General features: G+C 25.1%; 1 protein-coding gene across 1 annotated transcript in view; it reads right to left on the bottom strand.

Annotated features, from left to right (window-relative positions):
• The window catches only part of LOC113556298 (tyrosine-protein kinase Dnt-like), a 64,272-nt gene extending 48,689 nt beyond the window's left edge, over positions 1 to 15,583 (bottom strand). Inside the window, exons 1-2 of the mRNA XM_026961154.1 lie at positions 15,169 to 15,583; positions 11,221 to 11,334 (exon numbers count right to left, since the gene is read on the bottom strand). Coding sequence (XP_026816955.1) covers positions 11,221 to 11,317 — 97 coding nt within the window. The 5' untranslated portion in view covers positions 11,318 to 11,334; positions 15,169 to 15,583. The remainder of the gene's footprint in view (positions 1 to 11,220; positions 11,335 to 15,168) is intronic.
• Between the last annotated feature and the right edge of the window lie 1,212 nt (positions 15,584 to 16,795).

Genomic DNA, 16,795 nt, shown 5'->3' with positions numbered 1-16,795 from the left:
ATATGTATAAATTACTACAAATGATTTTATATAAGCCAGAACGATATATCATTATTCATTATAGTTGTACTTCCAATCATTATTTTATCTTAATTAAGCCTTTACTTTCAAACTTAATTGAAATTAATGGAAATAAAACTCAGGTGGTACGCTATTTCCCTTACCCCTAAAGGCCAAATCGATCGTATGCATGTCATTAGTCTCTGTCACGTAATCTGTTTAATAAAAAATCTGCATAGTCAGTCCAGTTGTAGTTTATTTCATTTGAAATTTTTTTTTAATTAAATATGACTATAGAAAACAGAAGAAATATATACATACAATGCGTGTAACTTTCAATATTACATTAATAATTGACATTGCAAAAATTTAAATAAAAAATTGGAAGAAATATAATTATGTGACAGAAATTATACATAGCTGTCGAAACTTTTAACGTTAATAGCTGTGTAAATTGTTATAAATGAACTCTGTCTGAAGTAAAAAAAATAAATAAAGGTAGGGTTGAAAGTGGGGAGTAAACATTATTAACGAGCTAAGGGAGTATGGCTATTATTATTAAGACGTTTATAGGAGATTGCTCAATCCATCATGATGGTAACGTGTAGAAAAGTGAAACTGCTCGTTTGTGAAGGAAACGCTTTGTAATAATATTCAGGAGAAAAAAATCAAGATATATATTTTTTAGCAGTGATTATATAAGGAGCAAAGGAATTGTGTACATTGAGGATTTTCGACAATAAAAAAGGCGTTATTAAAATTTTAAATTTTAAATAAATTAAAAAGTTGAACAAAGAGACTGTCCCCTGCATACATTGTATTTCAGTGATTTTGAGATTTATATTCCTAGGGGCAATTTACAATTACAGTGGTTTACCAAATTAATGATATTTTCCTGGTTGGACTGGGTTGGTGGTGATGGGGCGATTTTTTCTCGTACTGACGTTTCCGTTGTGCTTTTAATGGCCCTTTGCGAACCCCTGTTTCTAATTGCACCGCCGGCTGTTCCACTATGCACATTGTACACCCTACCGTCACTATTTCGCCGAGGTTTTAATATTGCCAATACACATTTGAAATAACAATCATAAAGGGAAAAGAGAAAAAACGACTATATATAAATATATTGGTAACCGTAACCGCGTCATTTGTTTTAAAAATTATTATCGTTTAATATCCTTCTATTGTTTTCGATATTCTCCATAGTCTATAAATTCTGTAAATCAATTACATTTTGCGATAGTTGACATGTTTAATTTTCAGCCAATGGATCAACAAAACAGGCACACTATAATGATCGTACATACAGATAAATGCATTTTGTATACATACTTGAATTAAAATAATTAATAAATTAGGCAACCGTATGGGTCATCAAAATTATCTATAGTACATTTTATTTAAATAGTTAAATGATAATTATTTTTATTACACTCGGAGAAAATGAGTTATTTTGTTTCGTTTTAAGTTATTATTAATTTTTTAAACTTTTTAAATTAGGTTTAATTATAACTCTGTAATAAATAATGCGTGTGTTTAACAAAAGCGTATACTTTACACGACATAAGTAATTTAACGAATATTACTCATTAGGTTATTATAAATAATACGTTTCTAATAAGATACTTTCATTTCTTGAGTTCCTAACATCGTATTGATAAATTACGATGTAAAAATGACTCTTCTGATATTTTATATGCACTCTTGGTATTATAACAACATTTTAAACAAGAAATAATAATAACATTAAAAAAAACACCGCAAGCAACACTCATGTTTTTATTTTTGTTTTGAGAGGGTAACTGTAAGAATCGATACATAAATTATACATAAGCACCAGTAGTTAAACGATAATCATAAAAAATTGCCACCCTCTGGTGACAACAGCAACAATGCTAGGACGATATTTCACTTAGGAGGGATGATCGAGAGCACATTAAAACTGTCCTGCAGGACGTCACGCTGTTTCTTTTATCCTATACGCCCCTTGGACACTGCACAAACACACAAGAGCTGCTTCAGACTTACGTCAGCAAAATTGAATTGTAGGATCAAAAGCATAGAATTTAATTTTGTCTATCTCTGCACGGAGATGAGAAAAAGTTTTAATGTTTATACAATAAACTATAAATAACTGTTCATTGCATTAATTATATGATTAGAACATTACCAATTATTTTCAAAAAAATAATAAATATTTTTAATAAATAATGATTTTAAACATATTATTAAATGTACTACACACTTTTGTCAAATATTTTTATACTACTGCATAGATAAAAGGTGAATTTTAGTTTAAAAATTCATAAGTGATTTTAAGTACGAAAAAAATGATTTAAATATGGGTCAGACAACAATAAATTAGTATTTTTTCCGAACAATTAATGAATTTATCGTGAAAAAGAGAATAAACATATTATAACCAGATAAAAAAATATTCTCTGGTTTTCGTTTGTTTATATATTAATATATAGAAAAATATTAAAAACCAAAGAAGAATTTCATAAGCCGAGGGTGGTATTTTTTTATGCTCATACACGCGCTTGAACCCCATAAAAATATAATACACCATACATTAATATGCGTCAAAATGCATTAAATATGCAAAATAACTTATACATACATGGCTTAGCAACATTATGAAACGAATTTGTATTGAGCCATAAAAAAAACTAAAGGGGAGGTTTCAATAATATTATCAGTAACAAAACGTAATAATTTTCATAAAGCTTCAATTATTATTTGTATAGTGTTCAAATGTCAAGATTATAATCTGCATATAGTATACTTTTTATAAATACTATGACTATTTATTTTTTCAAATTTAGCATGCCTATTAATAATGTTTATATCATAAATGTATTAATACGTATTTTAGATGTATTTTATTTATTTTTTTCCCAGCAGTTCTCAATTTTACACATTTCAATTAAAGCTTTATATTATTATATTATAACAAATATTTTTTACAAATAAAACATTTTATATTAGTCAGCTGATTGTAAAATTACTATAAAAGATTAACTTAAACAGTTATTACTTGCATAATGCATTAAACATTTTCATCAAGAATATTCGATCTTAATGGATTTTACTATTGATAATTATTGTTATGTAATAAAATTAAATACCACAAAAAAATATGTACAATTTTATCAATCTTCATAAAATATTTTATTATATCATTATCTATTGATAAAATTGATAAAATAAATTAATTATGCTATCCAGCATAATAAGATAAAGATAAATTATTCAAACTTATTAGTTATTATGTGATGTGATAAAAAAATTTATATCGTCATAGCTGGAGTGAATGGTGGGTATAGGGAAGTTGGACACCCCCCTACTTGTTTTTATTTGTAAATATGAATTGTATACGAAGTCAGTAAATTTAGTAATAATAAAAAGCAGAAAAAGTACTAATTTTATTGATTATCGATACGTAAAAAAATGTTTAAAAAAAAATTGTGAATTTTAGTTATTATTATGGTTTTGACTTTTCGAGTCATTACTGTAGACTGTAATGTAGGAACACTGTTGTGATACAAATACTGTGGTTGGAGACTTATTTTTTAATTTTAACAACAATTGTATGTTTTTTTTTTCATTAAGTACAAAAAAACAACGTCTATTCACACAACAAATTAACCGGGATAAAAAATTCCTTATATTTACGAAATCCTTCAAAAACAAGGTGTATTGCTCAAGCATAGTAGATAAAGGCTGTATGGATATCTTATGAGATAATTTTAGAAGAAATTCAAGTAATGTTTTCTGAGCAAAAACTGGATAAAAATACAAGATGAGCTATTGAACTTTTTGAAAAAATTTTATCATTTAATAATGTTATTGCTTTGTATTTTACGAAAAAAATTATGTATGAAATGAACATTTTAACAGGGAAACTTGGATTAATAGAACTAAATGTAATTGATACATTAATGTTATTAAATAATACTATTGATATTTTTCAAATTTTAAATTACATTAATAATGACGATGAATAAGTTTGTATAAATAATTCAATACAGTTTGCTTGTGAATTAGGAATTGATCCCAATTATGATTTTAATCGAGTTTATAAAAAACAATTGATACCCAATAGATTTATTATTAGAATTTAAATTCAAATTCATAAACAAAGAATATATTATATAGTATTATACGTATACCGTAAATGCAATAATTGTAAAAATTTTATCATAAATTAAATCGAGTATGCAAACTTGTTATGTTAGAATACGACAAATTGAAGTTAAGATTTAAATTCTAGTTGATTTTGAAGAATAAAAATTCGAATGGCCAACAAAAGTACGGAAAGCACAACTGTACGAGTAAAAAATCCATATAAAATTTATAGAACTCAACAAACGGAAGTCACTTGAAACTTCCACAATATATAATAACATACGAATGATTTTTTTTATTATTTTCAAACAAAAGTCAGTCTCGGTTTGATATGTAAATATATATATGTATTAGATATTTATGTTTGTGTGTACAGTGTACGTATGTACTGTGTATTTTCCTTACATTAAACTTTATTGGTAATTTCCTCTTTCGTTCATATTTTCCATGGCGAATTCATTTTTTTCTTTTTTTTTTTACTTTGGGTCGAGGGCTTATAGAAGAGGAAGGAAATTACACGGCAAACCTTTTGGAAAACTCACGACCGCCCCGAGCGACTGTTTTTTTTTTATTTTAACGGTGGGTAGTATAAACTATAAACATTGGGAAAATATAATATTCAACTAATATTTTACTAATAATATTTTAAATCATAATTTTAACCATATAATATTCATAAACTATTCTATACAGGCCATACTCTAGCCTATGTATTTATACATATTTTACTTATCTACTTATACTACTATCTTCTTATCTACTATACTTAATCTTACCCAGATTTATTAATGATATTAATTTTGTATTAATCATAAAGTAGTTTCGTATTTTAGAAATTATAAAATTTTAATCGTACTTACAGCATACACACTAAATATTAAAAATAATCATTCAACATTACTCTCGCGAACAAAACTTAAGATTATTCATAATATGGAAATTTAAAACATTACATTCAAAAAGAACCTATCTACTTAATTCATAAAATACAAAATAAAAAAAATAATAATAATAATTCACACATAACTATTATAATTTATACATTATAAAAATAATATCCATCGTCGACATAAATAGGCGAATGAAAATATATAACTTAATATTGTTGAATAACTAAATTTGAGGTTATAATATGTTTAAGGACCATTATATATTTATATCATATCATTCACGGAATTAAAACATTTTTTCAAAGTGAATTTTTTTTCTTATTGATTTTTAATTATATTTTTAAACTTAAAAATGTTGTTTTTACAAATTAAAAAATATTTGTATTCTATAAAAATTATAAAACAAATTGCTTTGGTCTCTATAAGTTATATTTTATGTTAAAAAAGGATTTGTTTTAAATTAAAAAATAACATATTATGATAAATACAAAAGTTTATTGCTGAAAGCGTTGCATTTGGTTAACATTTACACATTTACCGGATTTTCACAAAAATATGTTTGCCAACATTAAAAGCATTTTATGATTAAAATGTATTATTTTTAGTTTGACTGGCATAAATTGCATTTGCTATTTATAATAAAAAAAAAAAAATCATTTTTACATCGATTTTATATTATAATCTACATAAAATTAATTCTTCAAGTTAATTATTTATATTTCTAGATAAATGTTATGATTAAATGTGTTGTATTCTGTTAGTACTATTTATTTTAAATTTCAAACACTTCGCTCCGATGAATTTATTAATTTTACAATGTGTTTATATGAGTATCTCATATTACCTTTAGAAGCAGTAATAATGCTTCAACCTTTAACTTTGAGGAGGATTTCGGCTTGTACAATTTACACTAATTAGAACTAATTGTTCTAGCTAGCTGGAGTTAAAAAGTAAAAAGTTCCCAAGAACAAAAAAAATTGCGAAATAACGGTCTCAATCCCAGTAAATCCTTATATATATTATATTACATTTTCAAAAATGTTATTACTTTTATTTTATTAATGTTATTAATTTTTCTCTACAAAATACTAGTAATTTATAATATTTCAATAGTTTCAATTTTTTATTTTTCCCAATCATTAAGAAAACTTCTAGGAATTTTTAATTTTGACTCGTCAAAGTACCAATTAGGTCTAATTTTCTACCAGAAACCACACCTAAAGTTAAAATCAAAGTATTTTTACTACCCTAAAAGGTGATAACAGACAGAAAAAACACACACACATTATTGTAAAATTTATCGCTCCGCACGCTCAGAATGTAAAAGGATAGAATACAATAAATGACAGCTAGATTAAAAAATAAAATCAGCGAGTATTCTTAATATAAGGATTTCATCGATTTTATTTCTTAGTATAAACAAATGTGTTACAGTGTTTATACGGTAAAACAAAAGCTGTATTATTTTATTTTAATACGATCATTAAAGCGTAGTTTCGGAGGTTAAAAAGAATAAATAATTTTAATTCAGATAAAATAGTCATAGGTGACAAGCCATATTAACGATTCATATTATTATAATGAAAGTTAAAAATGATAGAATCATTATCTGAAAAAAAAACTGTCAAATTGTCTTTAATTTATTAAAAGCTTTAAAAATTGCGTAATTTATTTAAAAAAAAAAATAATAATAATCGTCAAACGAAACAAGAAAAATAGAACCACTTTGCTTTTTCATTAAATTTCATAACCGGTCATCCGGTTTGATTAATAATTTATTAAAAACGGCAAAAATTAATTTTAATTTATTGTAATTAGATATAATTTTTTTTTACAATTCGTAACGCATATCATGAAGAAAACAGTTGAAATTAATACATTAACGTAAAATAACAATGCAAAATGAAACGGTGAAGAAAAAGAGAAATGGTCATATCGTATTGTTTTAGATTGTTAAAATGCCACAAAAATAAATAGGGGAGAGATAGACTGAGTAGGAGTGAAAGAGAAAGAGCTTTCGAAGGGTTAATATTTAATGTTAGCAAGTCTACATTGAAAAGGCGGAAGCGGCACACGAAAATTAATTCCTTCGGGGCTAAGGGCTTTTTAACGTTTAATACGCTGTTATTCTTTTGTTGCTCTCTACTCCAAAAAGCTCTCGCTCTCACTCAACCGTCGTCCTGTAGCCTGCTGCATTTTGCATATATACCACCCCTGGAATAGCAGCAGTATTGCAATTCTCTCTCAGGAAAGCCTGTAATAATATTTATTTTTTAAATATATATATAATATATATATATATATTATTCTTTATATACATAGAAACCTTCCCAGTGCAAAAACAAACTATTGAGATTGCGGAGGACATGAGTAGGGTGTCTCCAGATTCAATTAGCAAAATAATAATAACAATAAAAAAACAATATAGCTTTGTAAATAAGTGACGTTTTCCGCCATTCTAGGATTCCGGGGTAAAGGAAAAACCACTATGTATTTAATTTGTTTTTGATATACGGGTTTAAAACAAATTTACTGGTATTTTTTATATTGATTTTTGTATACATATATACATTTTCTATGGATTAATTTGCTTTCATTAATTAAGTTATAAAACGTTACATCGTTAAATTATGAAGGTACACCATCACAGTGGTATCATTATAACTTATAAGCAATACATTTCAAAATATGTAATTAATAAAAAACAATTTACATTAGTTCTGTCTTCTGTACATTAGTAAAAATTTTGTGACATTTTAGAAAATTATTATTACAGAATATAATATTATGGATGATAATATAAAATACATACAAATTAAATCTGCTTCGTGCGTAGTCGTTACTAGTCTTAAACCTTTAATACAAATCGTAGTATTAACTATTATGGATACATAAAATAACAGTAATATGTTCAAAGAGGTGAAATTCGTCGAATATGGGTTTATCATATATTAATGCAGCAAACGTGACCATAATAATTTTACTCAATTTTACCCATAATACACAAATTAACTAAACACATGTACCTAAAGATAATTTCACTTAAATTTATCTGAATAAATACACAATGCACTAGGTAAAATTTACTTACATAATACTTATGTGCATACTAGTTAGTTTACTAAACTCACAAACAATTTATTCACTGTTAAAGACGGATTCATTGTTAATATTCAATTTTACTTATATCCAATAATTAATTAATATTTTTCCATGTTAATATTTTAAAACAACAATTCAGTGAATCAATAAGTTATGAGTTTATGACATTTTGGCGGTATCTTGTCAATTTATCAAAGAAAAATGCATCGGAAAAAAAATGCACTTCATAAATACGTATTATAAATAAGCCATTTATAAAAATATATTTTTATATTTTGTTATTACCTTTTTTAAAAAGAATAAACAGAATTGTATAATATAACAATTCCAAATTTTAACTTCAATTATTTGTAGTTTTCTTTTTCTTTATCTGTTTAACTTGTTTAACAATGTATTTCTAAATATTTTTGGTTTCAATATTTTTTCATTTTTGAATATTTATTAGTTTTAAGTAAAAATTATATGAAGAAATCATATTATTTAGTACATTAAATACCAACGAGTGTGATTATATTTAACTACGTAAGTAAATAAATTTATCATTGATCTTCATGTATGATAACAGCCATAAGTGCAAGTATGGTAGTCAATACAGTTGTAGATAATAGATGTTTTTACTTTTGAACAAAACATAATATCTATAGGCATAGAAAATATTTAAGTGGCAGATACGTATTAGTATTTAACGAACAATAACCATTAAAATAATTTTCTATGTATTTAAGAATTTCTTGATTAATTAGATATAAATAAAATTAATCATTGATTAATTATTGAAACAAATATAATTAAATATTAACAATAAATTTGTTAAAATATTGTGAACGATAAATATTTCAGTATTTTTTGAAATTTAACAAAAATTAAATTTTATATTCTGCAATTCATTGATGCTATTATTATTTAATGATAAAACCAACACAAATTTTACACAAAAATACTAAAAATAAATGAAAATAAAAACTCAAACATAAAATAATATAAATTATAATAGTTATCAACTAAAAGTCTCCAATTAAATTCACATTAAATTATTAAAATGATAGGTAGAAAACATACTCGTATATACGAATTTATATAATATTTTGTGCACTTTTTAGTACTTTCGTAGTATAGTTTAGACCAATATTAGTATGTGATTTTCCATTCATCATATAGGCGCATTGTCGAACTTTATCAGTCGATGACTGTTTTATTTTTAAATAGTTATTTTTAATAAGTATTCAATTACATAATATAATATGTAAAGTATATAACTTATTAGTTTGTAAATTAATATTCACTAATTATTATGGTTCATAATTTATTACTTATACTATTTAGAATAATCGATAGTAAATAGCCAATTACGTGTAATACGTGTAATAAAGAAAACTTAAAAATTATCAACTCTTGTTAGATCATTATACCTTTAAGACGTAATAGAAAAAATTGAAAAGAATTATTTATAAGATTGAACAAACATAATATTATGTTAGTGAAAACTTTTTACTTTTATAATATTAATACAATTAATATTTCATCAAAAATATATTAATATTTTTATTTTTATAAAAGAGAAATTATGAATAAAATACTTTATCTTATTTTGTGATGCTATGAAAATAAGAGGGGTATTTTTCGTTTGTAATGAATAAAAGTTAAAATGATCTAATTCTTCATTAACTTTACTTTTATCTTTTTCTCACTTCCATTCTTATTACGTAGCGTTTAATTTTGTAATATTACGTTGTTTCGATTGGTTCACGAATAACTCACACCCCTCACCCATCCAGTAGTTGCCAATTAGGTATCTTGTTTTATACATAAAAAGCTTTGCGCTTTCAAATAACGCACTTTATTTTTTTTAAGGTCAAACACCCGATGTTATAGCTAGTGGTGTAAAAGGGTTCTTTGTCATGCGCCCACCAAGTTTAATGGAGACAACGACGGCGGCAAAATCTAATTTCGAATAAGGCGACTATAGACATTTTTCACGCGGCTTCGTTTAGAAAATAAAAATTGCGATATTTTGTAAGGAAACGAGTATTGCAGTAGAAGAGTAAAAATGAAAATAAACGAATAACCACGATTGAAGTGCTGTTATACAAACGTTTAGAAATGAAATGTAGTTATAAAAGAAAATAAAATAAAATACGAACCGTAATTTTAACGAAAATACTACACGAAAAAATAAAACGAATTTACATTTATTGAAAGAAAATGTTTCAACACTTAAATGAGGTGTTTATAATATAAAGTATACGCGATTATTTTAGAGGTAAGCACTCATATTGATTAAATAATTTTATTTATTGAATATTATCTCAATTTTAGATGTATAATAAATGTATATAATATAAAATATTTTATTCAAAACATTAAAACAATTATTGAAATTTACAATGAAATCTAATTTTAAATATTTACCATCTGATTTTGTTTTGTATTTTAATTTATATGTTAAACTCACTTAGATTAAATAATAAATACGTAGATATAATAATATAATTATTAAGACATAATTAAGACCTACCACTTATTTATAGCTATTACTTAAAAAAATGTATGTATTTAAACATAATTAATATTTCATTTTATTTTTGTAATAAAACGATAACTTAAACCAAGTAGAGATAATAATCATGGATAGTAAAATGAATAGTGGTAAAAAAGTTACTTTATTTAATGTTGAATAATATTGCTTATTATTTAAAAAAAAAAACTATAGTAAAATAATCATTATGTAAATTGTATATTGTGTTATTCTACAACACAACTAAATGCGTCGATCCATTGAACAGCTAGTTTATAAGAATATGTATAAAAAATATGTAACAATAAAACTATTATTATGAACCCTTTATAATAATAGGTTTTATAACATGAATGCAAATCATAATCCATCGTACTTAATAAGAACTGATCATAAAAATAAAATAAACTTTGACGGTAATTTAAACATAATGTGGATATTCAATATGTTCAATATTATTGTTTATAAATAGGTTTCTAGCTGGTTTCTAAATTCAATTAAATAAAAAAACCACCATTAAAACATTTCAAAAAGATGCATATTATTTTATTAAAGATATATTACAATAAATAAAATACTAACCCATAATCCTTTTGACTTCTTTTTGACTGATAAACACATTCAAGTGACCTGTTGCACTTGACAAGCAATATAGTAAGACAATAGTGAAGAACCCCATCTGTGTATGTTGTTATCCTGTAAAATAAAAAAAATGTATCTTATATTATGCTCTTTTTTTTTATAATCATGTTACACTTATGCAATTATATAGACCACATGGACACATTAAAAATGTATGGATATGACGTCATATTGTAATTTAGTAATATTATATACTCGTTCACACGCCGACATGGAACATGCAGAGAATGCAGTTATAGAACTCGTTAAATTTTGTTAACATATTAAATGATGAGATCATTAATGTAAATAAGTGTGACTAATGACCGTAACCTTTAATAAAGAAATAAAAAAATATTAAAAACAATATATGGACAATTTTTTTTAAGCGTTTGAAGTTTTATTAAAATCAAGAAAAATTTAAAATTATTTCGTAGTAATACATTTATGCAATTTTGTTTTTATAGCAAAGACATACAAATATAATAACTACATTTTTTATAAGTGATTGTTCTTATGAAACACATAAAATATCAAAAATACTAATGCATAATTTTTTTTTCTCTATTTCAAGTTTCAATTTCCAAAAAATTAGATTTTTTAGTTGGTTCGATGTAATTTAAAAAGTATTGTTTATGAAACTTGAAATTTTTTACCAATACATATATTATTACATATTATACAATAACATTTCTAATATATTTAGATTACATTAATTATTGTTTAGTTAAAGCAATTTAAATTTAAAGATCTAAAAATTCAATATAATTATAAGCTAGTAATTGAATAAGTACCTAATGTTACTAGATCTTTATTAAAACAAATTTAAAACTGATATTTTATGAATGCATGCAAATAGAGTTTAGAGTTTCAGCCATAGTTAAATTATTAAGCAAATTACGTCAATATTATTGTTAAATTGCATACTCTATATTTATTCAGTTATAGATTGAAATACATATTTTTGTATGCTTTAAGAGTCTCGTACATTTTAACAAACTATTTTCCATTATAAGCGTTTAAATGTTTAATACGGTAAATCTTTAATACTATTTCTATATAATGTTTTATTATATTGAATAGTTTCTAACAGTTTAACTGTTGAAGTGTTTTATTTGTTATTACAAATACAGCATTATATCGATTAAAAAATAATAAACATCATATAATAAATTAACAAATTTACCAAAGTTGTGTTTGTTGTTCATAATATGATAAATGTCTGTTTGATTCAGATTTAAGTTTCAAAATTAGGGTGTTTTATTTTAATACAAGTCACTGGCAACATAGCAGATTATATAGGATCAGTGATGTAGGAAAGAAATTAGTTTATAGTAACCGTTCTTACTTTAAAGCAAAAATGCATTGTAAAATAAAAGTAAACATTATTTAGGATATTTATTATTTACTGGAATTCTTGAATTTAATAAAAGAAAGACATAAGGTATTACCATTTAGGTAATTGATGATCAAAATAATCAAACAAAAGAATTGTATGTACAATTATGAGAAGTGCTGTTGACAAGGCCGAAACTAGAAATTAATTTCTGGAAGGGTTTTAAGCTAAAAAATTATATTATAATTTTATTATAATATTGTAGAGATTATTTTACAACCATATAATACAACTCGAACAAATTTGGGGGGGGGGTGAACCCCCAAAACCCCCCTAGGTACAGCCTTGGCTGTTTGGTATTTTATATGATATTTTAACTATACAATGAAATTAGTTAGGTTAGATTAATTGGTTACTTTTATTTTGTATATTTTATATTTCAATACGATGTTTAATTTTCAAATTTATAACTCATAGTTTAATATTATATGATTAATTAGCCATTATACATTTTACATTTTAACATTTCGAAAATCTTATCTTACAATATTTTATAAACACGTCCATCATATTTCATTATCTTTTCTAAGATATTATAGATTTTACAATATAATTATATACTTTTTTTTTTATTAGTCACTTACAACATTTATAAAACTTCCTATTAACTTGTCGTAAATTGAGTTTTGTTAAACATTATTAAATATTATATTATATGTAGTATATAATTTATAAATGTTTATTTACTTAATAAAAATATATTTTTCCTATTTTTATTTATTAAATATATAAATACATTTATTATTTTACTAATATAACAGTTGTATTATGTATAATATAGTATATAATATATGTTATAACGAAGACAAACAATTAAAAATATATAAAACTATTGATTAAATAAAAGTACAATAAATAGTAGACCTATAAATATAGGTCGTCAATATTTTTACTTCAACATTATATTCAATTTATTATGTATGTCAAATATATATTTATTATTGAGGGTTTATCTTTAATTCCTCTTGTCTGTTGAGCAAAATTAAATTCAAACAATTTCAATAGACTTCCTTTGTGTTAATGTACCTACCTCATTTTCTGTTTAACTACACACGTGGTGTTTTTGTACTGGGTCCTTAAAGGTTATTCTTCTTTCAGTCGATCACCTGTCAAAATAGGCTCAACACATTTTTATTGTGCTCAATTCTTGTGTATCGTACATAAATATGTATAGATAATAATCATGTGGTATTGTAGTAAACAAATCCATGAAAATTATGATGTATGTACTATGTATCTGATGGGAATACAACAATGCGAGTATGCGATAATGCTCGAGGGCTCTTTCCAAGTTAATAATAAAATATTTAGATTTCAGGTAGGTATACATAAACATTAAATACAAACAACATATTGAAAAAATTGATTGCTATTTTCTATATTACAATGATAATTTGAATAAAAAATCTATTTTAAAATTGTTTATAGACATATTGATTATTAAAATAGTAAATTAAATATTTAAAACTTGAAGAAAAATAAATATTTTAACTATTTTTCTAGAACTTTTTTCAGTATTCATAATCACACTACAAAAGTGCAAATGTAGTATATATTTATATTAAAACTATAAAACATCAAGGTAAACAATCAATAGAGACATCTTTTTCTAAGCATTTTTCAAAAATGTAAAAGATTTTCCTCTGATCCGAGGTTCGCAATGTTACTTAAAACATAATAATAAGCACATTTGATACACTTTACAGTTTTCTAGAAAACTACCTACTTTATTATAACAAAATTAATTTTTATAAACTATCTGAAGTACCATCTTTCAAAATCTAATAAATATAGGAGGAACTAAATGAAAATTGTTTTCACTCATATTTAAGTGGCTTAGTTTACACTAAAAAAAAAAAAAAAAAAACAATAAAAGTACTATGCCTCTCTCAATAATACTAAGCCAACGTTTAGAAAATATTGAAGAGAAATACTAATTATAATTATACCTAATTAATAAATAAGCAATACCTTTAAATTACCTTATACCTAAAATCATATCTATCTGATGATAAAAAATACATTTAATACGTGTTATTATAACAACATAACAATAATTAATACTATCTTTAATAGTGTCATAATAAATCTAACCAAAATTGTATACATTTATACATATTTATTTATTAATACATTTAACGGAAAAAACATCAAAAGAAATTTATTGTTTTGCGTGATTTTAACTAGTTAATTTTTTTTTTTTTTTAATGAGTAAAATCTAGGTACCTCTATTCATATTTTAATTGTATATATATAATACCTATACTTATTTATTGATTTATAAAGTCAAACATTAAGTGACGTAAAGTTTCTTATCAACCATATACTACCATTATTATGTATGTTGTATACTATAATATTATCTAATATTATATGTATTATTTACTTATAGGTCATAGACAGGTACAACAATTAATGCGACAGATATATATATAGTACATTACGAGTAAGTATATTATATTATTTACAGCGAAATAAAAATCTAAAAATCATCAAAATATGATTGTTTTTACCTTTGTTTTGTTACTATTTTTTAGTTCAACAATCTAGTGTCCGTCTCCGTCAGGTTTTGCATCACAGCGGTCCATTTTTATTTTATTATATTTTTTTCCCCGATAAAACACGAACCGAACCGATGCCTGTGACTCCCTTTTTACACACGGTTCGTATTATAATAAATTTCTACGAAATAATAATAATTATAATAGTACTTCGATCTGTGTGCAGCGTTAGAGATACCTATATTGTAACTATTGAAACGATCGGTTTTTTTTTTTTTTATACATTTATTTCCATGAACTAACCACGGTAACGAAAGTATATAATATTTGGAAAAAATTATACCACCGAACGTGGTACGGCGCCGTCGACTCTCGTGCGCGGGACAATCGCGACACACCGGGACGGCGACACGCGGAGAACTGTTTGCCCACGTGGTGTCCCGGTGTCGGTGGCACGTCGCGCGCCGTCGCCGCCGGACCGCAGTTGCACCGATCTGCCTGCCCTACCGAGAAAATACGTCTCGTACACCGCGCTAAACGGTGTAGTGCCCACCCGCTGCAGCCGCGTCGACTGTACTGCAGGTCGACCGAGTCCCCGTCCGGCCATCAAATATTCATATAGTGGATCGCGCGTGCCGTCGTAAACACGGGTCTCTCGACTCGGGTTCTTATCGTTTACAATTCGAAGGCAAATGGATTTCCCCACAGAGTCGGTTGGAACGCGTAAAAAAACCAAAAAAAAAAAAAAATTATGCATAAAACAATAATAATAAATATGATAGGTAGACATTAGTTCTGTTGCCGGTATGAGTTTTATTACTTCCTTCCGGACAACGCTATTCGGGAAACATAATATAGTTCCACAGTCATACGCGTATAAAAACCCTCCAAGTGACTACTCGACAACCACATATTCCGGCCATTGCCGTCAGATAGAACGTGAAAGACCAAAAACATTTACCAAGAAATTAGTAGTTAATCGTTATTTCGAGAAAATATGAGCGTACATAAATAAAACAACAAAGAAAATAATTATAAAAACCCATGCCTGAAGTTCATGGTAATATAGTTACGGTATAAATATATAATGCAATACACAAGTACGTGGTAACGAGACGTAGGTTATTGATAAAGTAGATAAAAGATTCTTGGAAGCTTTCAAAATGTAGTGTTCAAGTGAATAGAAAAATAAGCAAGACGGGAGGAAAAACCAATATGGAGTTATAAATAATAACTGGATTTGAGAAAATAAAACTGATCAATAATTATATAAACATAACAATATGACGATTCAATATAAATTCCTAATAAGTGTATCTAAACTATAACTTTATTTATTTATTTCTAGTGGAATGGGGGCTAGAAATAAAAATGTTATACATGTTATAAATATTATATTATTTTCCATACTAATTTATCTCTGTTAATTATCCATTTTTAATTAACAATAATTTAAATATTTTGAATTTTTTACATTTATTTTTATTTTTTAATCCAATATGTTGTTACTTTGTTATTACTAAATACTTCTAAACCTTAAAAACAATCTTGGATTTTATAACTACTTGTTCATTGTCAACTTGTCACACGTGCTTATTTTAAAAAATAACATTGTAATAACTTATCAATAATCATACTC

The sequence above is a fragment of the Rhopalosiphum maidis genome, chromosome 1 (genome assembly GCF_003676215.2).
Source record: "Rhopalosiphum maidis isolate BTI-1 chromosome 1, ASM367621v3, whole genome shotgun sequence".
In the NCBI taxonomy this organism is placed as follows: Eukaryota; Metazoa; Arthropoda; class Insecta; order Hemiptera; family Aphididae; genus Rhopalosiphum; species Rhopalosiphum maidis.
This window is presented reverse-complemented; position numbering and strand designations above follow the sequence as displayed.